General features: G+C 39.8%; 1 protein-coding gene across 1 annotated transcript in view; it reads left to right on the top strand.

Moving 5' to 3' along the window:
* The window catches only part of LOC138748011 (mucin-2-like), a 125689-nt gene that overhangs the window by 88870 nt on the left and 11483 nt on the right, over positions 1-25336 (top strand). The window contains exons 99-110 of the mRNA XM_069907711.1: positions 15-71; positions 649-711; positions 1718-1780; positions 2750-2812; positions 4164-4220; positions 4798-4860; positions 5224-5280; positions 7623-7679; positions 15704-15769; positions 16645-16683; positions 17214-17279; positions 24017-24057. Coding sequence (XP_069763812.1) covers positions 15-71; positions 649-711; positions 1718-1780; positions 2750-2812; positions 4164-4220; positions 4798-4860; positions 5224-5280; positions 7623-7679; positions 15704-15769; positions 16645-16683; positions 17214-17279; positions 24017-24057 — 692 coding nt within the window. The remainder of the gene's footprint in view (positions 1-14; positions 72-648; positions 712-1717; positions 1781-2749; positions 2813-4163; positions 4221-4797; positions 4861-5223; positions 5281-7622; positions 7680-15703; positions 15770-16644; positions 16684-17213; positions 17280-24016; positions 24058-25336) is intronic.

Below are 25336 nucleotides of genomic sequence, written 5' to 3'. Positions count from 1 at the left end.
CTTTGAATCCACAGGGACAGAATCGACTGAAGTAACTGCCAAAACTACAACATCTGCGGAATCCACTGCCTGTGAGTACAGATTTCCTGTTCTGTGGTCTGATGAATTTCTTTGAAAATCACCAGAAATCTTGTGTTTTGGAAGTGGTTCAAAAGGTAAATAAATGCGACGGAGAGCTTAATTTGGAAAGAAGTTGGAAACTGCAATTCTATGCTAGCCTGAGATCGCCTGTGCCTTGATTCCATGACAAAACATTAGGTCATTTCTCACCCAGAGCCAGGGGCAGAATTTAAAGCTGTGACGTCTGGACGCAGAAACTTGTGTGCAGATTGATCACTGAAGATTGTGAGTGTAATACTCTGCAATGAAGGTGACCGTCATGACACTGAAGATTGACTCTACAGGTCAATAGAAATTGGGGTTTAAAAGTAAAAGAACAAAGCAAACTTACAATATATTCAGAGAATAAAGAAGCCAAATTAAATCCACTATTACAAATCAATGAGGGTTATTTTTAAATGCTATCATATCTTCTGTTCTTTGCCTGGCCGGCAAAGCCTTTATATTCAAAGGGTGGAAAATGAAAAATGTGCATATAGAAATGTATTGTGATGCATTTATTAATGAAGGCTTCCTGATATGTTGCAGACCCCTCATTTCCATCATCTCCAGTGACAGAGACCACTGGAACTCCTGGCACAACCACGAGCGGTAAGTCACCATTAATGAAAAGCTTGCTCTTACGCACTAGATACGAGGGAATGAGTTGGTTAGATGGATTGAAATCTACGTTTGATTGCTCATTTCTTCAATCCATTAAAATGTGGCAGTCAGCCACGGTTTTATCAAATTTTGCAAATTTGGAGAGGTTAATTTTTGGTGAATATGCAAGCGTTATTGGCTTACTTTCATGGAACTGTGCAATGCGTTTGTAATAAAATGCAAAATTGTTGAACCTTTGCAAAAATGATCCATTTCATTGTGACCATGTGATGATTTCAACGAGCTTAAATTGTAGCCTCTAATTTCGAATTGCATTCCGGTAATTAGCTGTACTCTCTTTAATCTACAGCGACAGCATCGACTGAAGAAATTGGCAAAAGTACAACTGCTGCGGAAACCACCGCCTGTGAGTACAGCTTTCCTGTTTTGCATTCTGATGAATTCCTTTGAAAATCAGCGAAAAGCCAGTAGTGTGGAAGTGGTTGAAAAACTAAATAAATGCGACTGGGAGATGAATTTGGAAAGAAGATGAAACTATAATTTTATGCTAGCCAGAGATCGCCTGTGGCTTGATTCCATGATCAAACATTAGGTCATTGCTCACCCAGAGCCAGTGCCAGAATTTAAAGCTGTGACGTCTGGACAACAGCAACATGTGTCCAGATTGATCACTGAAATTTGTGAGTGTAATACTCTGCAATGAAGTTGAACCTCATGACACTGAAGGTTGACTGTAGTGGTCAGTTGAAATTAGGATGTAATTGTAAATGATCAATGCACTTTGAAAATATGTTCTGAGAATAGAGAAGCTTAATTATTACCAGAAATTACAAAATAATGAGGGTCATTTATAGATGACGTGATCTCCTCTGTTCTTTGCTTGGCCAGCAAAGCCTATTCCTTTCGAGGGGTGAAAATTGAAAGTATGCTACTGAATGTATACAGAAATATATTGAGAGGCTTTTATTAATAAAGACTTCCTGATATTTTGTAGATACCACATTACCAACATCTCCAGTGACGGAGACCACTGGTACTCCTGGCACAACCACGAGCGGTAAGTCACCTTTAATTAAAAGCTGGTTCTTGAACACTAGACACAAGGGAATGAGTGGATTGCGATCTAGGTTTGAAGTCTCATTTCTTCAATACATTCTAATGACGCAGTCAGCCTGGATTAATCTATATCTTTGCACATTTAGTGAGGAAAATATTAGCTGTGTGCGCAAGAGTGATGGGTTTAATTTGATGGTGCAGTTCAATGCATTTAAGAGAAAAAGCAAAGTGGTTTCTTCTGTGGCAAAATTGTCCTCTTCATTGTGACCATGTGATGATTTCAAGTTATTGCCTCCAATTTCCAATTGCTTGTCAGTAATTAGCTGTACTACTTTGAATCTACAGGGACAGCATCGACTGAAGTAACTGCCAAAACTACAACATCTGCCGAATCCACTGCCTGTAAGTACAGATTTCCTGTTTTGTGGTCTGATGAATTTCTTTGAAAATCACCAGAAATCTTGTGCTTTCGAAGTGTTTGAAACCCTAAATAAATACTACGGGGAGCTGAATTTGGAAAGAAGTTGGAAACGGCAATTCTATGCTAGCCAGAGATCGCCTGTGCCTTGATTCCATGACAAAGCATTAGGTTATTGCTCACCCAGAGCCAGAGCCATAATTTAATGCTGGGATGTCTGGATTGATCACTGAAGTTTGTGCGTGTAAAACTCTGCAATGAAGTTGATCCTCATGACACTGAAGGTTGACTGTAGTGGTCAGTTGAAATTTGGATCTTATTGTAAATGATCAAAGCACCTTGAAAATATATTCTGAGAATAGAAAAGCTTAATTATTAACAGAAATTGCAAATGAATGACGGTCCTTTTTAGTTGAAGTCATATCCTCTGTACTTTGCTTGGCCAGCAAAGCCTATTTCTTTCGAGGGGTGAAAATTGAAAGTATGCTACTGAATGTTTTCAGAAATATATTGAGAGGCTTTTATTAATGAAGACTTCCTGATATTTTGTAGATACCACATTACCAACATCTCCAGTGACGGAGACCACTGGTACTCCTGGCACAACCACAAGCAGTAAGTCACCTTTAATGAAAAGCTGGTTCTTGAACACTAGAAACAAGGGAATGAGTGGATTGCGATCTAGGTTTGAAGTCTCATTTCTTCAATACATTCTAATGACGCAGTCAGCCTGGATTCATATGTATCTTTGCACATTTGGACAGGAACGTTTTTGTTGTGTGTGCAAGAGTGATGGGTTTAATTTGATGGTACAGTTCTTTGCAGACGATGCCGCTTTAGTTGCCCATTCAGAGCCAGCTCTTCAGCGCTTGACGTCCTGCTTTGCGGAAACTGCCAAAATGTTTGGCCTGGAAGTCAGCCTGAAGAAAACTGAGGTCCTCCATCAGCCAGCTCCCCACCATGACTACCAGCCCCCCCACATCTCCATCGGGCACACAAAACTCAAAACGGTCAACCAGTTTACCTATCTCAGCTGCACCATTTCATCAGATGCAAGGATCGACAATGAGATAGACAACAGACTCGCCAAGGCAAATAGCGCCTTTGGAAGACTACACAAAAGAGTCTGGAAAAACAACCAACTGAAAAACCTCACAAAGATAAGCGTATACAGAGCCGTTGTCATACCCACACTCCTGTTCAGCTCCGACTCATGGGTCCTCTACCGGCATCATCTACGGCTCCTAGAACGCTTCCACCAGCGTTGTCTCCGCTCCATCCTCAACATCCATTGGAGCGCTTTCATCCCTAACGTCGAAGTACTCGAGATGGCAGAGGTCGACAGCATCGAGTCCACGCTGCTGAAGATCCAGCTGCGCTGGGTGGGTCACGTCTCCAGAATGGAGGACCATCGCCTTCCCAAGATCGTGTTATATGGCGAGCTCTCCACTGGCCACCGTGACAGAGGTGCACCAAAGAAAAGGTAAAAGGACTGCCTAAAGAAATCTCTTGGTGCCTACCACATTGACCACCGCCAGTGGGCTGATATCGCCTCAAACCGTGCATCTTGGCGCCTCACAGTTTGGTCGGCAGCAACCTCCTTTGAAGAAGACCGCAGAGCCCACCTCACTGACAAAAGGCAAAGGAGGAAAAACCCAACACTCAACCCCAACCAACCAATTTTCCCCTGTAGCCGCTGCAACCGTGTCTGCCTGTCCCGCATCGGACTTGTCAGCCACAAACGAGCCTGCAGCTGACGTGGACTTTTACCCCCTCCATAAATCTTCGTCCGCGAAGCCAAGCCAAAGAAAGAAAAAGACAGTTCAATGCATTTAAAAGAAAAAGCAAAGTGGTTGCATCTTTGGCAAAATCGTCCTCTTCACTGTGACCATGTGATGATTTCAAGTTATTGCCTCCAATTTCCAATTGCTTGTCAGTAATTAGCTGTACTACTTTGAATCCACAGGGACATCATCGACTGAAGTAACTGCCAAAACTACAACATCTGCGGAATCCACTGCCTGTGAGTACAGATTTCCTGTTTTGTGGTCTGATGAATTTCTTTGAAAATCACCAGAAATCTTGTGCTTTGGAAGTGGTTGAAAAGGTAAATAAAGGCGACGGGGAGCTGAATTTGGAAAGAAGTTGGAAACTGCAATTCTATGCTAGCCAGAGATCGCCTGTGCCTTGATTCCATGACAAAACATTAGGCCATTGCTCACCCAGAGCCAGAGGCAGAATTTAAAGCTGTGATTTCTGGACGCAGCAACATGTGTGCAGATTGATCACTGAAGATTGTGAGTGTAATACTCTGCAATGAAGGTGACCGTCATGACACTGAAGATTGACTGTAGAGGTCAATAGAAAGTGGGGTTTAAAAGTTAAAGAACAAAGCAAACTTGCAATATATTCAGAGAATAAAGAAGCCAAATTAAATCCACTATTACAAATCAATGAGGGTCATTTTTAAATGTCATCATATCTTCTGTTCTTTGCCTGGCCGGGAAAGCCTTTATATTCAAAGGGTGGAAAATGAAAAATGTGCATATAGAAATGTATTGTGATGCATTTATTAATGAAGGCTTCCTGATATGTTGCAGACCCCTCATTTCCAACATCTCCAGTGACAGCGACCACTGGAACTCCTGGCACAACCACGAGCGGTAAGTCACCATTAATGAAAAGCTTGCTCTTACGCACTAGATACGAGGGAATGAGTTGGTTACATGGATTGAAATCTAAATTTGATTGCTCATTTCTTCAATACATTAAAATGTGGCAGTCAGCCACGGTTTTATCAATATCTTTACACATTTGGAGAGTCTAATTTTTGCTGTGTATGTAAGAGTGATGGGTTTACTTTGATGGAACTGTGCAATGTATTTGTAATAAAAAGTAATATTCTTCTATCTTTGGAAATAATATCCGTTTCATTGTGACCATGTGATGATTTCAATGAACTCATATTGTTGCCTGCAATTTATAAATGCATGTCAGTTATTTGCCATACTCTCTTTAATTAACAGGGACAGCATCGACTGAAGAAACTGCCAAAACTACAACTGCTGTGGAAACCACTGCCTGTGAGTACAGTTTTCCTGTTTTGTAGTCTGATGAATTTCTTTGAAATTCTGCAGAAAGCTAATGCTGTGGAAATGGTTGAAAACCTAAATAAAGGGTTTTGGGGGTCTGGAATTTGGTAAGAAGTTGGAAACTGCAGTTCTATGCTGGCGATTGATCATCTGTGCCTTGATTCCATGATCAAACATTAGGTCATTGCTCACTGAGTGCCAGAGGCAGAATTTAAAACTGTGACATCTGGACACAGCAACATGTTTGCAGATTAATCACTGAAGTTTGAGAGTGTAATACTCTGCAATGAAGTTGACCATCATGACACTGGAGGTTGACTGTCGTGGTCAATAGAAATTTGGATGTTCTGGCAAATGATCAATGCACTCTTAGAATATATTCATAGAATAGAGAAACCAAATTATTTCCAGAAATTACAAATCACTGTGAGCCGTTTATAAATGCCATTATATCTTCTGTTCTTTGCCTTGCCAGCAAAGCCTTTTTGTTCGATGGGTTGAAAAAGAAAAATATGCTACTGAGTGCATACAGAAATATATTGAGAGGCTTTTATTCATGAAGGCTTCCTGATATGTTGCAGTCACCACAGTACCATCATCTCCAGTGACGGAGACCACTGGAACTATTGGCACATCCACTAGTGATAAGTCATCATTAATGAAATGCTGGTTCTTAAGCATTTGCATATCTTTTAGTAACTTAATTTTTTTTCCTCCTCTTTTGCATTTCCTTTTTAATCTTATATTCATATCTTATAATTTGTTTATTTAATATGCTTTCAAGGAAACCCATGTAATAAATTTATTAGTCATTGAATTGCAGTTGGTCTCACAATATCAGAATTTGTCTTCTAATAAAATCACAAAAATCTGACATTCTCAACAATGTTGAGTTCAAATGCCATCTTTCGATTGATTTTTCTTTATCTGGCATTATAAACATCAGAATCAAAGGTGAGTGATTTGAATAATATTCTCACTTTATAATCCCCTTGTGAGAAACAGAAGTACCTTCACAGAATTTCCTCGAGACAAAAATTGAGAACAAAGAACATTTATTATACAACAATGCAAAGTTGGGTGCTTCCCCTTACCCTGGGAATACACACACATACTGGGGCTCACCCAACTTTTATACAGTTCATTTCAGTGTAGAGGTACCCTCCCCGCCCCCCCCCCCCGCCCCCCAACATTCTTCTGCCTCCTGGATAAGTTTGGCATTAGGTAATCTTGTCTGCCTACATGCTGTTTCTGTGAACTTGGAGGACCAGGGGGTATCATGTCATTGTCCTTATTCACAAACCTGCCTTTGTCCTTATTCACACCTTCCCAACCCTCAGGGCTTACTTAACTCTTATATGCAGAACTTGCTAATTCTGTCTAAGGCTTACTAATTACATATGTGGAACTTGCTGACTCTCTCTAAGGCAGAAGACCCTTATCTTATTCAGACTAACTTCCACATTCTATTATCTACCCTTATCCTATTCATACTAGCTTTCTTCATCTCTCATATTTTCATATTAGTTTTACTCATCTCTTGCACCCTTCTATAATCCTACCTTGTAATTGAGCTGATATTGAAAATAGATCTATCGTGGAATAGGAATGATATCTATATAACTAAAAGCAATAATCTCTTTCTCTTGGATGAATTCTTCTCCAGGTGTCCAATAAATTCAACACTCCCATTAATATCAAAGTTTGCTTTCGCCACTTTTGTCCTATTGTCTTGTTGATCAATCTAAATCTGGATCCAGACTGAAAATTAAAATCTTCTCCTACTAAAATATTTTAATAAGCATTTGTAAGATTAAGAAATATGTCTATAATAAATTTCTCATCATCAATATTTGGTGCATCTACATTCATAAGGGTCCCGGATTCAGAGTATATTTAACAGTGCACCATAACATACTGACCTACAGCATCTATTACCACATCTTGTACTTTAACTCTTGTGCATCAAAATTGTCACACCTCTTGCTTTTGAATTAAATGAAGAAGCAAAAACTTGCCCCACTCAATCTCTTTTCAATTTTTGATGTTCTTCTCAGTTAAATGAGTTTCCTGTAGGAAGGCCAAGTTCACTCCCATTTTTTAATATATGACAATGCTCTCTTTCTCTTCACTGACCTATTTAGCCTATTAACATTAAAACTTATGAATTTTACTGCATTACCCATCCCTATAGAGTTATTTCACAACATCTGCATGCTCCCCCTTCACTAATCAGAAACATTTTGACTATGTGATGATTTTTAATGGACAAATTGTTGCCTCCAATTTCAAACCACATATCAGTAAAATTCTATACTCTCTGTAATCTACAGCGATAGCATCGACTGAAGAAACTGGTAAAACTACAACTGCTGCGGAAACCACCGCCTGTGAGTACAGATTTCCTATTGTGCACGCTCATGAAATTCATTGAAAATTAGCAGGAAGATCGAATAATTGAATACATTAATAAAATGCTTAGGGTGCTGTGATTCGGGTAGACATGAGAAAACTGCAATTCTGAGGTGGACAGAGAACACCTGCACCTGAAGTCAGTGATCAAATTTAACATTATTTCACAATGAGTTTGAGGGAGGAAAATTAGAGCTTTGACATCTGGTGATGGAAAGTATTTGTTCATACTGTTTATTGAAGTGTATGACTATAATGCGATGCAATGAATTTGAGGTATCTTGACGCTGAAGGTTAATTGTACAACTCCGTAGTAATTGGAATTTAATGGTCAAGATGTGATGGTACATTGTGGCACATCATGCAGCCAACAGGTGGTGTAGAGACATGGCACCGGCCTCATGACATCCGACCACCAGGTGGGCCCAAAGTGCCCATGGTATAAAGCCGAGGTCCAGACTGTGTGCTCTCTCTCTCTCTCTCTCTCCCCCCCCAGGATCACTAAGCACAGCTAGCAGCCAACTAGATATTTATGTGAGTGGAATAAAGCTGTGTCACCCCAAACAATATTGTGCCTGTGTTTCCTTGCCATACAAGGATCAAGCCACATTTAAAATATGCTTAGAGAATAGAGAAGTTAAATTATTTCCTGAAATTACAAATTATTGGATGTCCTTTTTCCATGATATCTTATCTTCTTCCATGCTCTCCCATGCCTACACTACCTTCATTTTCAGTGTGTGGAGGATTAAAATTATGCTGTGTAGAATATTTTAATTATATTGAGGTGCTTTTATTAATGAATGCTTCCTGATCACTTGTAGACACCACATTACCAACATCTCCACTGGTCTCTGTGACCACTGGAACTCCTGGCACAACCATCCCAGTCACCCTTATTCAGAAGCTGTTTCTCAAGTACTAGAAACAAATGAATGTGTTGTTTAAGTGGATAGTGAGTGAAAGAGATTGAATCATTTCCTCAATTCATTTAATTGTATCAGTCAAGCCTTATATCTTTGAACATTTGGAAAGGATATTTGCTGAGATTGTTGTTTTCAAATTCTGAAGTGGTAAAAATTCAACACTGAAAAATATCATTTATCAGGAAAAAGGAATCTTAGAATTTGTATGTGATGTCATGCATATACTCTGACAATAAATCTGAACCTGATTGAAATTTGCAATACATATATGAGAAACAAACCATCCTATGCTTTGTCAAGCTTCTTTTTTGGTGGTTAAACAAAAAGTTGATTTTTCTGCCCCTACCATTGAAATTACAGTGAAATGGTCTTCAGCATGTCATGAGTGAGCTGCAAATGCATTATCTGTCAGAGAGTCATGGAGCATTGCAATGCATTGACATAAAAATATCAAAGCTTTCTCTGTTTGTCATATATATCTTGGAAAGAATCCTGCGCTGAATTCATAAATTGATTTACGTGTCTTTTTTCCCCACATGTTTGCATCCAGCAACTGCAGTGTTTTAAATGAATAAACCTAACCTTTATCACATAGACTGAAAAATCTCACTCACACTTGTCCCACTTGCTCATGTTTGCCTCATATTGTTTATGTAAATTCTATGTAGAGTACCCAATAAAACAACATAACTCATATCAACAGTTCAACACTATTTTATTACTTCATAAAGTAATTGAATTCTTTCTTATTTGCTTATAAGCTTTGCTTAGCTGTTGTAAGGAACAATGGGATTTACTGCAAGTAAGATGCTCTGAGACATGAATATTTATACAGGCTGACTTCCTTATTACATTATCTTGCAACTACTTTTTAAAATAAAACTGACAATTACACAATTCTTCAAAAGTGGGATCAAAGGAATATATGAAATCAGCTATCTTTTACCAAAGTCCTTATCTGAAGATGTTTTCCAAGAAAGCTATAACAAAGTAAATTATGTCCATACTTTTATGTCCAGGCTTTATCAAAGGTTGTTTATCACAATGACCCCTGTTAACTATGTCCACTTCAAATATCTCCATTCTGTTCCTGACCTGAAATTGCCCCTGAAGATGTTAGTCACAAACCTGGTCATTTGTCCTGTTTGAACATTTGTCAATCATTGTTTTAATTGTGAGATTCAAAGGTCGTTCATCAGGTGTAATCAATTCCTGGGGCCTCACTGTAGATAACATTAACCCAACTGTACCATTGTAAAAGATAAATATTCAAATTTATTTTCTCTCTGGAACCATATAATGTACAAGAGTCAGGAAAATTCCAGCTGTACGAATACCTTAGGGGGAGGGGGACAAACACTCTTGTTTCTATTTTCTCATTAACCATTTTGTCTAAATGTTTCTTGATCTTTATATTTGTACCTGCCTCAATTTATTCCTTCAGGATCTTGTTCATTCCACCCACCACCCTTTGCTTATAGAGGCATCACCTTAAATCTCTATTCTTTGGTGCTTGATTCTCCTACTCTGGGAAAAGTCTGTGCATTCACCTGATCTGTTTCCCTCATCATTTTTTATGCACTGCTATGAAATCACTCTTCATCATCCTGTGTCCCAAGGAATAAAGTATTTGCTTTACCTGAGACCTGACAATATCTTGGTAAATCTTCTCTGCATTTTATTCAGCTTGACAAACCATGAACTCAGTATTGCAAATTTGATCTCGCCAAGGTCTTACCTGAATGTCACATGCCTCCCAACTTCTGTATTTAATACTCTGTCTGATTAAGGTCAATTTTTCAAGTCTTTTTGACCACCCTATTTACCTGTGGCACTATTGTCAAGGTGTGTATCTGTACTCCTGCATCTGTCGGACTCTGGCTTTACCTTACCCTTAATTTAGACTATGTGTCGTCTGAGTCCAGCGTGCTCGTTGAATGAAGTGATAGGAGAAGGTATTCGGTTCAACAATCAATTTATTACACAGCACAAGAATAAAGCTTAACAGAGCTCTGGTTCAGTCGTTAGTTCATAGGTCACCTGCACAGTGAGCTATTCCCCAAGACTGACCTCTACTGTCCAGTCTCTACAGTTTATATAGCTCAACCTTATCATACAGATCAAAAGTTGGCTTTCTTTGCTAGATTTCTTGCATAAGATTTATCACAAGTAATTTCCTGCTCTGCAGATATCTGGGGTATAGGCTCCCATCTTAATCCTCAAGGCCAGAATATCAATCAGAAATCAATTTCATACCCCAGATATTTCTAATTATTTCTTTGTTCTCATTTGGCCATGTTCTTCTATTCTACTCAACACCTCCTTCTGCCTTCTTACTGAGTTATTCCATTCTCTTTGTTTCTGACAGTCTCTGTCAGGATTTTCTTTGTTCTTGTCTGGCCATCGTCTCCTGTGCTAATCCTTTTGCCTTAACCTTCCTACTAAATTGTTTCATACATATCCTCTCTTTTGTATTTTGGAAGCAGATGATTCTAAACCTACTGTAATCAGCCAACTTTGCTATATACTGTGGCTGCCCCTTACTTACATTACTCTTTCCCTTCACCATGAGGTAAATATTAAATTGTTACATAGTACTGGATTCATGTATACAAAATGAATAGTACATAAGCATATATTCTACATATTTTCTATGATTAATTAACCCCTATATTCCAACACATCTCTCTGCTCCACAATACTCCCCATATCCCTCCCATTCACTGTGTTAAATTCCATCAACCATTCTACCCAACTGATTAATATCCTGCTACAATTTTTGGCAACCGGCTTTGCTGTCCACATTCCCAGTCACTTTCACGTCATCCACAAATTTGATAATCACACATGTTTTCATCTAAATCTTTGATATGGATGAAAATAGAAATGGGCCTAGCACACTATTAGTCACAGTCCTCTAGCCTCCACCATCACCCTCTGCTTTCTTCCTTGAAACCAATTTTCCATCCATTCACTGATCTCCTTGCATTCCCGTGATCTAACCTTTCTGCACAATCTCTTGTGCAGAACTTCTCAAATGACTTGCTAAAGTCCATATATTCAACATCTACTGCTCTGCCCTTGTCAATCTTGACAGCATTGATTCCTGAGGTGTCCCAGTTTTTTTCTCTGGATTCCATTTCTGTACTTCTAAAATCTCTTGGGGTCCTCCTGATTTTTCTTTTTTGGATTGCTCCTCAATTCCTGAAATGACTCTAGGTTTATGCTTGATCCAAGCTACTTATTGTCTCTTTCTTTCTGTTAGAAAATAGAACATTGAACATTACTGCACAGAACGGGCCCTTCAGCCCACCATGTTGTGCCAACCTTTATAAACCTGTTCCACAACAACCCAACTACACCCTTACCTGCTTTTTTCCCCACATCCATGTGCTGTTTTAACCCCTAGATTCCAATCTAGGGGTTAAAACAGTGCCTATCCAAGAGTCTTTTCAATGTTCCTATTGGACCAGCCTCCATCAACATCCCTGGCAATTCCAGGCACCTCCCACTCCTTGTGTAAAATCAAACTTGCCACTGACATCTCCCCATAGCTTTCCTCAACTCACTTTATAGAACAAACAATTAGAGAGCTGTCACATCACCTCACAGTTGTTTAACTCAATCCCCTGACTAATGAAGGCCAGCACACCACTTTAATTGTAACCCTTACCCAATTTATTAACTTGCACTACAACCTTGAGTGATAATGAATTTGAACCCCAAGATCCCTTTGTTCCTCTACACTGTTAAGAATTCTTCCATTGACCATGTGCTCTACCCTCAAGTTTGACCTTCCAAAATGCACCACTTTACACTTATCCGGAATGAACTTCATCTGCCAATTCTCTGCCCAACTGTGCATCGTGTTTGTATCCCATTGTAACATGCAACAACCTTCTACAGTATTCACAACACCCCTCACTCTCGTGTCCTCTGAAAACTCACTGACCTACCCTTCCACTTCTTTGACCAAGTTGCTTTTAAAAATCACAAAGAGCAGGAATACCAAAACAGATCCCTGCAGAATGCTACTGGTCACCAACCTCCAGTTAGAATATGTTCTATCTACTACCACACTCTTCTTTCTGCAGGCAAACCAATTGCAAACCATGCAGTGCCAAGGTTACATGGATCGCATGCTTCATATCTTCCTGAATTTGCCTACTTTGGAGCAGGGACATAGCTAAGTTCTAACGTTAGGGTGAGCGAGCGCATAAAAAAGGCGCCACAATACATTACAAGATAGTGAGTTAGTGGTTGAATGGCAGGCCGTGCTGATTTTATTTTTACTGTGTTGGGGGAGGAGGGGTGGGGGGACGACTATCCTGAGTCGATCGGAACGCAAGTCAACAAACTTAAAATGTACATGAATTGTGAATAAATGATGGGAAACCACAAACCGCAGGTGTCTTCATAGTCTTGCAGTGTGCACAACATCTTTATGAAATGAATGATAATCTTAACTCAAATTAAACACAGAGAAAAGCATCGGGAAGAAAAGAAGAATACCTTCATAACTGAGAGAAGCCGAATTCTGTAACTGATAATACAAATTATAAAAATCCCACATTGTGCTGAGACTGATGTCAGTTCTGCAATGGATGACAGGAGCTGTTGCTCTCTTGGACCTTCACCTCCTGTTGACTGGCACCGAGGATTCCATTGAGCTGGAAGCCCCATTTAGGACTTCAGCTGGTCTGCGCACATAAATTAGCAAGTCCATGTCGGGCAAAAGTCTTTGAATAAAGCAAAGAGTTTATTTGGGGCAAATAAAAACAGTTTTTCCTCAATTCACTGCAACATTTAATATTATTGCCATTTTTTTTACTTACTGAGTGAAGTGTGGCAACTATATCTTGGAGCACATTTCAATCATATTTTACTTCCGACTGGCAGCAATTTCCTGGCTTGTTTGCTCCTTTAATTTTCAGCAACTATTTGGTCACCTTTAGTACATCTGTACCCTGGAATGTTGAGCTGCCAGTCCTGCCCCTCTCTTAACTAGGCTCTGAAATGGTGACCATGTCCCATTTGCATGTATTTATCCACACCCTATCCATTTGCTTTGCAAGCCTCTTGAATTAAAGTATGTGCAATTTAAACCCACCGATCTTCCTTGCTCCCTACCTTTCTCCTGCATACATTTTTTTCATAATCCTCCATACCAACATAGGATCCTACACCCCCTGCCAATCTAGTTTAAACCAACCCATATGACACAAGCAAACGCCTGCCAGACATTGGTCCCTCTCTGGTTTATGTGTAACCTGTCCCTCTTGAATAGGTCATCTCTTCTGCAGAAGAGTACCCAAAGATCCAAAACCCTGAATCCTGTCTGCTGCACCTGCTCCTCAGCTGTAATTTCATCTAGACTACCTTCCTATTTCTGGCATCAACAGCATATGTCACTGCATGTGTCTGGAATAATCCAGACATCACTATCCTTGAGCCCCTGCTTTTTAACTTCTTATTTAACTGCCTAAGCTTATCCTTTTATCTACCTTTGTCATTTGTTCCAATGTGCCCAAACACCTCTGACTGTTCACCCTCCACCTTGAGAATGTTTTTGCACCTGCTCAAAGATTCTAACACTTGGAGACGGCACACCGTCCCGACATCCCTTCTGTGGCCACAGCATCCCTTGCCTGTCTAGCTCACTATCATTATTGCCCTTCCTTTTGAAGCCTCAAATATGGTTGCAGTGAAAATGACCAAGTGCTTCATCAAGACCTTTCCCCTAGAGAGTATCCAAAGCAGTCCATCCATTGATGGGTGGAATTGCCATAGTGGAAAGCTTCATTACTTGCTTACTCCTCTTGCCTCCTGTGCCAGTCATCCAATCTATCTGCCAGCTGCCCCTTAGCTGTGATCACTTCAGTGAAAGTCTCATCTATGATGCTCTCAGCATCCCAGAAGGGTCATTACTGCATCCAACTGCAGCTCCAGTTCCTTAACCCTGTCTGTCAGGTTAAATGCAGCTGGATGCACTTCTCACAGCTATAGTCACCTGGGGGGAGCTCAGGAATACCTCCATCGAGCAGGAAGAGCATTCCACTGCCCTAAATACCATCCTTCCTTCATTGAGTAATCACTGAAATTTAAGGTTTTACCTCAGCCAATGCCTGCTGAAGCCTCAAAGTCCCACTCTCACAGTGGGCACTTCCATAGATTCGTTCCTCTATTGTTGACAAAAGGGACCCTCCGGTTGCAAATCCCACCCCTGGAAATTAAACTCACAAGATAAACACTCACCTTTTCCAGATGTTTGGTCTTATGCCCACAATCGCTCCTGCTCCAAATCCTGCCCTGTATTTCCATTTTTGTAGCATTAAAAACTTATCCTTTACATTTGTAACCATGTAATGATTTTAATGAGATCAATGGTGGCCTCCAACATACAAATAAATATCAGTAATTTGCAGAATTCTCTTTGATTGACAGGGACAACAGGCAGAACTACAACTGCTGCTGTAACCACTACCTGTTAGTACATTTTTCGTGTTGTGTGTAATTCTTTGAAAGTCAACAGTAAATTGATTTTGTTTTAAATCTCAAGATTCTTGGTGTGCTGTGATTTATATGGAAAAGAGAGAACTGTGGAATTTCTGAGCTGGCCAGGGAACATCTGTGCCTGAGAAATAATGTTCAAATTTTGGGTCAATCCCTAATTACCACAAGGAGTAAAGTTAGAGATGACATACCTGGAGATGGTGAAAATGTGCCAGAGTGCACAGTAAAAACTGTGTCTCCAATAGGGCGTCAGGGAGATGAGGCATTGTGACACACATGGATTATTATGCAAGATAAAATTGTATAAGAGGGAATTGTTGGGTGAAGGAACAAAAGGCTCTTACAATGTACAGTACTTGAATTAAACAATGAAGGAGCAGATTCATTTTCTAAAATTACAAATGAGTGACATTTCTTTTTGTAGGCCATAATTTTGCCTGTGCTCTGATGTGCTGACAATAGCTGTATTTTCCTGTGCATTGGAAATTAAGACCATGCTATCAGTAATACTCCAAAATAGGTTCAAATGCTTTTGTTAAATTAAGCTTCCTGATATCTTCCAGACACCATGTTATCAACAACATCTCCAGTGACAGAGACCACTGGACTTACAAGCACAACGATTAGCCGTAAGTCACAGATATTCAGAGCTCATCTTACAAGTAAAACCAATAAAAGGAGTTGGTGTTGATCAGTGGTTTTCAAACTGCTCCCCTAAACTCAAATCCCACTTTAAGCAATCCCTATGCCATAAGTGCTCTGTGATTAGTAAGGGAATGCTTAAGGATGTGAATGGAAAGAAAAAAGTTTGAAAACCACTGTTTTAATTGTACCTAATTGACTCGTTATGTGCACGGTTTCATAACTCCAAAGGAAACGGGCAAATGACAATTTTTCTGAAGCAAAGTATTTAATTAACAATTGGGTCTCAAGCAATGGTTCTCAACTTTCCCTTCTCACTCGTACACCACCTTAAGCAATCCCTTACCAATCACAGAGCGCTTATGACTTAGGGAATACTTAAAGAGGTATGTGAGTTTTCAGGGGGCAGTTTGAAAACCACTGGTGTAGATGGATTAGGGGCATAATTTGATGAATCATTTCCTCAATTTATTGAAATGTGCGAGTCACTATTTGTTTCTTTGAAGGTTATCATTTACTGAGAGTGTTGCTTTCAGGTTCGAGAGTGATATTGGTTCATGACAGATGGGTTTACATTGATTGAATAGTGCAATACATTGACGAAAAATATCAAACTATTCTCTGTTCTTGATAAGAGTGTTACTGGTGAAATTGAAAAGTATCTTGAGGGATTTTTATTCCAGATGTTAGTCAGAAAGAGGTCCATTACATGAAATCGGTGTGAATATTATGATTAATTATTCTATTTGTCATGTTCTAATCATGGTGAAAATATAATGATTTTCATGAGTAGCAGGCTCTTACTTGATTTTATTCATATTTTGGTTTTCTTTCTGATTCCTCGGAACACCATCTACTGAAGAAACAATCAGAACTCCTACTGCTGCAGTAACCACTACCCGTGAGTATAGTATTTTCGTTGCGTTCTGACATAATTTTTTTCCAATCAGCAGTGAATTTGTGATTTGGAGTGTTTAAGATCATTTACAAGCTGAGCATGCTGTTTAAAAAAAGAGAGAAGGGTGGAATTTCTGAGGTGGTGCCTGGGAGCCAAGTGTTGGGTTAATGGCTTTTCAGCACAAAGGAAGAAAGTTCTGAGAGGACACATTTGAAGAGGGATAAATGTGCCAAAGGTAGCGCAGCAGGGATTGTCATGAGGAGGTGAATTGACTTGAATCAGATGGATGATTGGCAATATAATCAAAAGTGGGAATGGATCAGCCAAGGTGCAAAAGGCTCAACTGATAGACCTACAAAATGGAGCAGCAGACTCGTGTTCTAAAGTGACAAATGGATGAGTTTTCTTTTTACCTGCTGTAACATTTGTCTACTGTAAACATGCACACGTCAACTTAATTTTACTCTGTGCTGTTTGTTTTTCAAAATATGTTAAATTCTGCGGAATAATTTCTGCCTCTTGCTATCTTGTAGCAAGCATGGGGCCAACAACAACTGTATTGGCAGTGACCACTGGACCTCTGACCACAACCCTTAGCAGTAAGTCACACCTATTAAGAAGTTAGTTATAAATGTAAAGCCAACCAATGAATTAACTAATTTTGGTGTACTGGGGCTATAACTTGCACATACATGGCTGAATATTGAAATATATTCATCAGACCTTTCGTCTTTGAAACATTTGCACATTCCCTGTTTTCATGTTTGAAATGATACTGGTTCCCCACAGGATGACGATACAAACTATCAAAAACACTTTTTAAATTATGATAATGTGGATGGTCAAAATGGAAATTGCCTTTTGAGTAATTTATTACAAAACTTGGGCTGAAACTGATGCATTGGATGAATAAGGATTAAATTATCAGTCATGATAATTAAATAATTCTATTTATTGTAACGTTGGACACGTGTTCTTTTCTTTGTGATCGTGTCATGAGTTTTAGGTTGTCAAATTATTTATGGTCTTGTCCTTGTTCGTAATTTATTTAATTTTGCTATTGAGACTATAATTAGCATGTTATTACTGGGATGTTAAAATACTCTTGTGAGGTTCTCAACCTTTAAAACAGATGGACATTAGTGGAGATATCCTGAAAAATGTGTTTCTAAGTTCACAAGTGATACTGGTTCCTTACAGAAGAGCATCAGTTAATGGCATCCAGCTCTGTCTGATGTGAAATTGAAACATTAGGCCTTTTCACTCTGCATTTTACTGGGAACCCTCCTGTGAACCTGTGGTGTGAAGAGGTCGGTCCGGGAATTTTAAATGGGTCTGCACTCCTACCTTGTAGGTTAGGCTGCAGACCTGGGAAATTTTACCGGATCACCCTGTCCCTGCAGTGTGAAGAGCCAAGTGGCCAAGTAGGGAAATCTCATGACACCAGCGCTTGCATGCTGCATCATGCAGGCAATTAAAATGAAAAGATACTTAATACCAGAGAACAGTGGGTCGCTTCGGCCTCTCGCGAAGGAAGCACAATACGGGATGAATGGCCATTCTCGTTGACCATAATCCCTCATGCAGCTGGATTTCCCAGAGTGGTTCCAGCAATATGAGGAATTATGGGAAACAAAGTCGGCCATTCATCCTGCATTGTGCCACCATTGCCTAGGCAGCCCAAAAGCGTGGTGGGGGGGTGTGAGGGTGGGCAGGCAACTGACCAACAGGCAGGGGGGGAGGGAGGGAGCAGCCGGGTGAGTGACGTACCAATGGCCGGGAGCAGGTGGGAGAGAGACCGACTGGGAGAGGCAGGGAACGTACTCTTACTCCTGTAAGTGCATAACGAGTCATCAGTTGGGGGAAGGGATTCCCCCTAAATTGCCAGGGAGGGCAAATTCCCAGGAAATTGGACTGCAGTGTGAAAGGCTTAGAAGGTCCTGAATTCCTGGGTCACCGCTTGCCGACAGCGTGAAAACTCCTAGTTTCTCTGCCTTGTGCTGAGTGTGGGAAAGTATCAGATTTGGTGGGTTCACAGAGAGATGAGGCAGGACAAAAGTGTTATAATCAAATGTAAATTTATTTAACATATGTGAAACAAACAGGGGAAGACATCAAATGATATTTAATTCTTTGGCTTGGCTTCGCGGACGAAGATTTATGGAGGGGGTAAGTGTCCACGTCAGCTGCAGGCTCGATTGTGGCTGACAAGTCCGATGCGGGACAGGCAGACATGGTTGCAGCGGTTGCAGGGGAAAATTGGTGGGTTGGGGTTGGGTGTTGGGTTTTTCCTCCTTTGTCTTTTGTCAGTGAGGTGGGCTCTGTGGTCTTCTTCAAAGGAGGTTGCTGCCCGCCGAACTGTGAGGCGCCAAGATGCACAGTTTGAGGCGATATCAGCCCACTGGCAGTGGTCAATGTGGCAGGCACCAAGAGATTTCTTTAGGCAGTCCTTGTACCTCTTCTTTGGTGCACCTCTGTCACGGTGGCCAGTGGAGAGCTCGCCATATAACACGATCTTGGGAAAGCGATGGTCCTCCATTCTGGAGACGTGACCCACCCAGCGCAGCTGGATCTTCAGCAGCGTGGACTCGATGCTGTCGCCCTCCGCCATCTCGAGTACTTCGATGTTAGGGATGAAGTCGCTCCAATGAATGTTGAGGATGGAGCGGAGACAACGCTGTTGGAAGCGTTCTAGGAGCCGTAGGTGATGCCAGTAGAGGACCCATGATTCGGAGCCGAACAGGAGTGTGGGTATGACAACGGCTCTGTATACGCTTATCTTTGTGAGGTTTTTCAGTTGGTTGTTTTTCCAGACTCTTTTGTGTAGTCTTCCAAAGGCGCTATTTGCCTTGGCGAGTCTTTTGTCTATCTCGTTGTCGATCCTTGCATCTGATGAAATGGTGCAGCCGAGATAGGTAAATTGGTTGACCGTTTTGAGTTTTGTGTGCCCGATGGAGATGTGGGGGGGGGGTGGTAGTCATGGTGGGGAGCTGGCTGATGGAGGACCTCTGTTTTCTTCAGGCTGACTTCCAGGCCAAACATTTCGGCAGTTTCCGCAAAACAGGACGTCAAGCGCTGAAGAGCTGGCTCTGAATGGGCAACTAAAGCGGCATCGTCTGCAAAGAGTAGTTCACGGACAAGTTTCTCTTGTGTCTTGGTGTGACCTTGCAGGCGCCTCAGATTGAAGAGACTGCCATCCGTGCGGTACCGGATGTAAACAGCGCCTTCATTGTTGAGGTCTTTCATGGCTTGGTTCAGCATCATGCTGAAGAAGATTGAAAAGAGGGTTGGTGCGAGAACACAGCCTTGCTTCACGCCATTGTTAATGGAGAAGGGTTCAGAGAGCTCATTGCTGTATCTGACCTGACCTTGTTGGTTTTCGTGCAGTTGGATAACCATGTTGAGGAACTTTGGGGGGCATCCGATGCGCTCTAGTATTTGCCAAAGCCCTTTCCTGCTCACGGTGTCGAAGGCTTTGGTGAGGTCAACAAAGGTGATGTAGAGTCCTTTGTTTTGTTCTCTGCACTTTTCTTGGAGCTGTCTGAGAGCAAAGACCATGTCAGTAGTTCCTCTGTTTGCGCGAAAGCCGCACTGTGATTCTGGGAGAATATTCTCGGCGACACTAGGTATTATTCTATTTAGGAGAATCCTAGCGAAGATTTTGCCTGCAATGGAGAGCAGCGTGATTCCCCTGTAGTTTGAGCAATCTGATTTCTCGCCTTTGTTTTTATACAGGGGGCTATATAGACATTCACATCGGACCCAGATTGGATTCCAATACTAGAGGCTTCCTATCTTCACAAGATATGAAGTAAAAACTATAATGGTGTAAGCAGGCACATCAGGTCCTCGATGCCAGTAGCTGCTTACCCTACCACACTCACAGATACTCCTGATCTCTGTACCTTGGGTTGTGGCTCAGGGTTAAGAAATATATAGTTACTAACACACTCTTAACAAGGCGGGCTTAAACACACACTCTGTGTTCCCTGTACCAACGGGGTTGAGGGGAGGTGAGGGGACTGGGTGTGACTCAATGCTAAGAACTGCCAAACAATACTAAAGTCTCGCTCTAAGTGTAGTGTACATCTTACCAACAACTCCTCTGGCGATGCCCACAGTTAAGCGACCTGGCATAGAGCAGCTTCAGGAGTCAAGACCAAGGATGAGAGAAAGAGGTGTCATTCTCTAATGGTTTTAACAACTTTCTTTCAGATAGTCAAGATAGACAGTTCTGTTTTATTCTGGGATACTTATTCTGGACATTTGCCATCTCTGTTTAGAAATTCTGAACAGATCTAGAGGACTGTATTTGCTCAGAATGGAACAATGTTGGTAACTTAATTTCTGGTTTGCTGATACAAATTGCTTCTTAAACAAATTTTCCTATTCATCTTTGGAAAATACTCCATGACATTTGAATACAACAGCTGTTGTACTAGAAGGTGACATTTCCATCTTATCATTAGGTTTAGGTTCAGCACAATTCTGATGTTCATTTCTTTCAAAGATTATTCTGGATGCAGTCAGATAATTTCCTGTCTTCCAAGTTAGTTACATTTTTGACTTAAGAACATTTGATGACAGCCATACTAGAGGGATTGGCAAACCTTCATTTGTTAAGATTGTGTCTGATTGTAATCTCAAGAGAGCATTCTCATCGAGCCATGGCCTCTGCTTGTGAAGAATATGTTGAGCTCTGCTCTGTATCGATTCACTCTTTGTTTTCACCTCCATTTGAGAAAAGGAGTTTAGTATAAACTATATCTTTTAAACATTTGTATTTTTTTTGAAAGTAACTTGTTCATTTTGTTGAGCAAAGGTACTGGCTTGTCTTTGGTTATCATGGGAGGGATGTTCTTTGTGGTCAGATAATAAATTCTGCCTAAGATCACTCTGAGTAAGAAACATTTCTGGAACAGCAATGATAAAAAAATTTCTGAGAATAATGTTTAATCTCCTGAGGCCATTCATTAATTCTCTTTTTATTGTAATGATGTGATGTCTAATTACTAAACAAATTATTTACATAATTTGCTTAATAATTTGTTACACCTTTTTCAATGCTGCTCCCTCTTGATGAATTGATGTAAATATCTGTAAATGATGTAAATAGGTATAACCTTGCCACATGAGCACAATTTTTATCTCATTCTGTCATAAACCTCATTTAAATCCATCAGTGAGTTCATATTTTATGGGTGTAAAAATATTCTGTGGATGATATACAGTAAAATCCTTGGTATCCAGCACCTATGGGGATTGGTAGATGCTAGATAAGTGTATTTTCCGGTTGCTTGAGACTTACTCTTACAATGCCCAGCTAATACACTGCATTAAGAATAAATAATTTAAAAGACAAAAATACTAAAATTTACTTGCACTGAACAGACTTCATTTGTATGAATTTATATAAATTGTAAACGATTTTACTTTATCTTCAGCACATTCTTTGAAAATATTTAACCATCACTACATCTGCAGGTTCCTCCCCCTCTACAGAGATGCCCAAAAGATGAACAATAACTTTACAGATAATTAACACCCCCTTTCCCAAGTTTACAGATAAAGCTTCTGACTGGGGATAAACACGGATAAGGAGTTTCCCTGATGGCAAGTGGCATTTATCAGCCCTTCATCCTTGGAAATGCCATTTCTGTTTCACACAACTTTATTCAAACAGCTTTGAGCAAAGCATAACCAAGGCACTCGGCTAGCTGAATATTTGCTCCCATCTTCACCTAAGGTTTATGTGTTACTTTAGAGAACATTAACATTAACAATTTTAAACTTAGGTACTTTTTAACCTAAGTTTTAATTTTTAATATTTATTTTACTCAAATTTTTTTTGGCTGCTTGCTTGAATTCTGGATACCAGGGGTTTTATTGTATATCTATTGCAAAGGAGAAAATGCTGTTTGAAATGTGAAAAACATTGCAAGGTAAAAGTGAGTTAAAATGGGACAGAAGAAGGAACAAAAAGTAATCTGGAGTACTTGTGTTGAATGAACAATATTTGATTTCATTTGTGAATTTTCTTCACTGTCATTGTGTTTTGAAAACACTTTTTTTGTCATAAAATTTATGCTTTCTTGTATAAAGCTGACACCACTTAGAGGGATATGGCCCACGGAAGTTATTGAAACTGCCATTACTGAACAATCTCACTTTTTTTTCATAATTTCACACCTTAAAATAATGTTGCCAAATCCTATCAATAAGTAAGGTGGAGTTAATTATCTTGGAAATAATTTTGATGTCCACTGCATTCATATGAGAACATATATATACTTAATGCTATCACTTTGTGCCACATTTCTGTGACAGGCCAAATTTTGTTTCTGAAAGAACCACCTTCAACTTCCAAACTGATATGCTTTGTCTTGGAGAAGAAAATATGGGAAATATTAAGTTCTATATCATATGGCAGTAACTGTACACAGTAGTCTCTTATCTTTATTTTCATTAATTTAATTTGAGATGGATTTAATTTTACATTGGAGACCAGAAAAGGATGAAAATGTTGGCTTGCTTCTAGGTTGGAATTTGGAGTATTGTGTGCCATTCTGGTCGCTTAACTACAGGAAGGATATCAGTAAGATTGAAAGAATGCAGAGAAGAATTACTAGGATGTTGCTGGGTCTTCAGGATTTGAGTTCTAGGGAAAGATTAAACAGGTTAGGACTTTATTCCTTGGAGCATAGAAGATTGAGGGGTGATTTGAAAGAAGTTTACAAGATTATGAGAGATATAACAGAGTTGAAGCGAGTAGGCTTTTTCCACTTAATGGGGGGGAGATAAATATTAGAGGTCATGGTTTTAAGATGAAAGGGGAGCGGTTTAGTGGGAACATTAGGGGAAAATTCTTCACTCAGAGAGTGGTGGGAATATAGGATGAGCTGCCATCCGATGTGTAGAATGTGCGGTCAATCTTAAGTTTTAAGATACATGGATAGGAGAGGTCTGGAGGGTTGTGGAATAGGAGCAGATCAATGGGAGCGGAATAATAGTTGGCACAGACTAGAAGGGCCAAATGGCCTGTTTCCTGTGCTGTAGCTTTCTATGGTTACAGGATCAATTACTAGTTTACACTGCTTGAACATGTATACCATTGAGATCTTCATATCTCCTGCACACTTTGATCAGGAAATTCAATTGTTCTCATTTATTTATTCTTGTGTAATTCAGGAGAAAATCTAAATAGTGTTTATAATTCATACTTAATTCAATGCTCCTTCCTAACTTGGCACTCGGATTGTTTGACATTCTAGCGTGGCAACCAAAGTTTCTGAATTTCTTTTATCACTGTATCAATACATATTCATTTATTCTTAAGGTACGGCATTTTCATCTGAAACTACAGAGTATGTATGTCAGGTATGTCAACCTTTTGCTGCTTAGTTAAGACTTTGTGGATGAATTTTTTTAAATTACTACATGAATTGTTAACTCTCACTGAAATATTCCTGTTGCATTTGTATCAAATGTGGGTGTTTTTTAGATGTTCTACCCAGCCTGGGGCCATATCATTAGGAAAGCAGAAAGGAGTTCTTCCTTTGTCAGGGCTTTATAAAATAATCTTTGATGAGCTCCTCGAGGTAGCAATGAAACACTCTAAAATTGTGCCTCACTCATTACGTTGTTAAATTATTATAAAGAAATTCTTACATTTATTGAATACCTTTCCATTCAGGACAATGCACAGCACTTTATAGCCAATGTTCTCAATGTGAAGTCATTATTGTAGTGAAGGAAATGGCAGCAACAAGCTCTTGTACACAGCAATGTGATAAAAGAGAACTTATTTCAGTATTGAGGGACAGAAGATAAATTATCAGCCATTTTACCAGGTTACCACCATTATCACCTCCACTGATTGCCATTTTTATCCATATAAACTGAAGTGCAATTTAACATCCTATTGCCAAGAGAAAAAAAAATAATATTACATCATCATTTTTTGGTTAAGTGATTTAATGGGTAGGAAAGCAAGCAATTATGTACCAATCATCAGTGCCCTTGAGAAGCTGTTGTAATAACAGCGAGTTTATTGTCATATACATTGAACGATTTACATTTACCAAATTTTTTATTTGCTGCAACCAAACAGGTTCTTTGTTTTAAAAAAAGACAATAGTCTACATTCAATTAAATGAAAAATATATTAACTAAAAATATGGATTTATAATAAATATTCACAATTATCACAGTGCAAGCAAAAAAGGTGAAGGCTGGCCATATGTGCTGTTGGAGTATTTGATGATTCATGTAGTAAGGGGAGGTTCAAGAGCCTAATAGCGTTGGAAGAAATTTTTTAAATTTCAAGGCTCTAGACTTAAGGTTTCTGTATCTTCTTCCCCAAGATAGTAGCAAGAAGATGTTGTGACCAGGGTGATTTTTTTTTAAATGATGCTGGCTCCCTTCTTGAGGAAGCACCTCATGTAGTTGTCTTCAAAGAATGGGTGGTCAAAGCCTGTGATGGACTGCAGCTTTCTACATTTCTAGATAGTTAAATTTCCAAACCAGGCTCCCATCACTAGCCAGCCACCTATCACTAGACCTGTAGAAGTTTGATAGAGTCTTTGATAACATACCAAATCTCCTCACACTTCTTGGAAAGTAGAGACTTCTACACTGTTGCCTTGATTCTATTAGA

This window comes from Narcine bancroftii, chromosome 13, assembly GCF_036971445.1.
Source record: "Narcine bancroftii isolate sNarBan1 chromosome 13, sNarBan1.hap1, whole genome shotgun sequence".
In the NCBI taxonomy this organism is placed as follows: Eukaryota; Metazoa; Chordata; class Chondrichthyes; order Torpediniformes; family Narcinidae; genus Narcine; species Narcine bancroftii.
The sequence above is the reverse complement of the archived record's forward strand: the minus strand, read 5'-3'. Positions and strand labels throughout refer to the sequence as shown.